At 59.9% G+C, this 554-nt stretch overlaps 1 protein-coding gene across 1 annotated transcript in view; it reads right to left on the bottom strand.

Annotated features, from left to right (window-relative positions):
- Positions 1–31: 31 nt before the first annotated feature.
- The window catches only part of RAI1 (retinoic acid induced 1), a gene marked incomplete at both ends in the record, with an annotated part of 1,515 nt that continues 992 nt past the window's right edge, over positions 32–554 (bottom strand). Inside the window, one exon of the mRNA XM_009082686.1 lies at positions 32–535. Coding sequence (XP_009080934.1) covers positions 32–535 — 504 coding nt within the window. The remainder of the gene's footprint in view (positions 536–554) is intronic.

Raw genomic sequence — 554 nt, 5'->3', positions numbered from 1 at the left:
GAGCCGAGCTGTCTTTCTCCACTGTGCTGACGGTCTCCTCAGCAGACACAGGCACCTCGCTGGAGGACAGCACAGCTGGCATCTCTGGGGCCTTGGGCGGCGAGGCGTCGTACGTCACCGACTTCTGCTCTGAGCCGGCCAGCTCACAGAGCGAGGAATACTCCTCTGCCTCCAGGTCTGACTCCTTCAGCTCCGGTGAGGAGATGATGGGGAGCTCACTGAAGTCCCCAGTTGAGCAGCAGTGCCGGGTGTCCTGCAGCCACCTCTCACTGTCTGCCTTTGTCGCTTCATCGTAGGTCAGCGTCTCCTCCTCCTCCTCTATCGCCTGCTGGCCAAAGTCCTGGGCTGGCTCACTTTTGGCCGGCTGCTCACCGTCACACAGATCCAAGCCGCAGGCGTTTTTTTTCTCCTTGCAGGAGCTCACCAATTTGCTGGGAAACAAGTTCTTGGGGAGGTCAGTGGCCTGAAGGTCCTTCCACCGCAGACACGCCTCACCCAGGCTCTCCTCCGGCCACTCAAAGTGCTCCATGGCATTCTCAGATCCCACCGAATTG

The sequence above is a fragment of the Acanthisitta chloris genome, unplaced genomic scaffold, assembly GCF_000695815.1.
Source record: "Acanthisitta chloris isolate BGI_N310 unplaced genomic scaffold, ASM69581v1 scaffold31569, whole genome shotgun sequence".
Lineage (NCBI taxonomy): Eukaryota > Metazoa > Chordata > Aves > Passeriformes > Acanthisittidae > Acanthisitta > Acanthisitta chloris.
The sequence above is the reverse complement of the archived record's forward strand: the minus strand, read 5'-3'. Positions and strand labels throughout refer to the sequence as shown.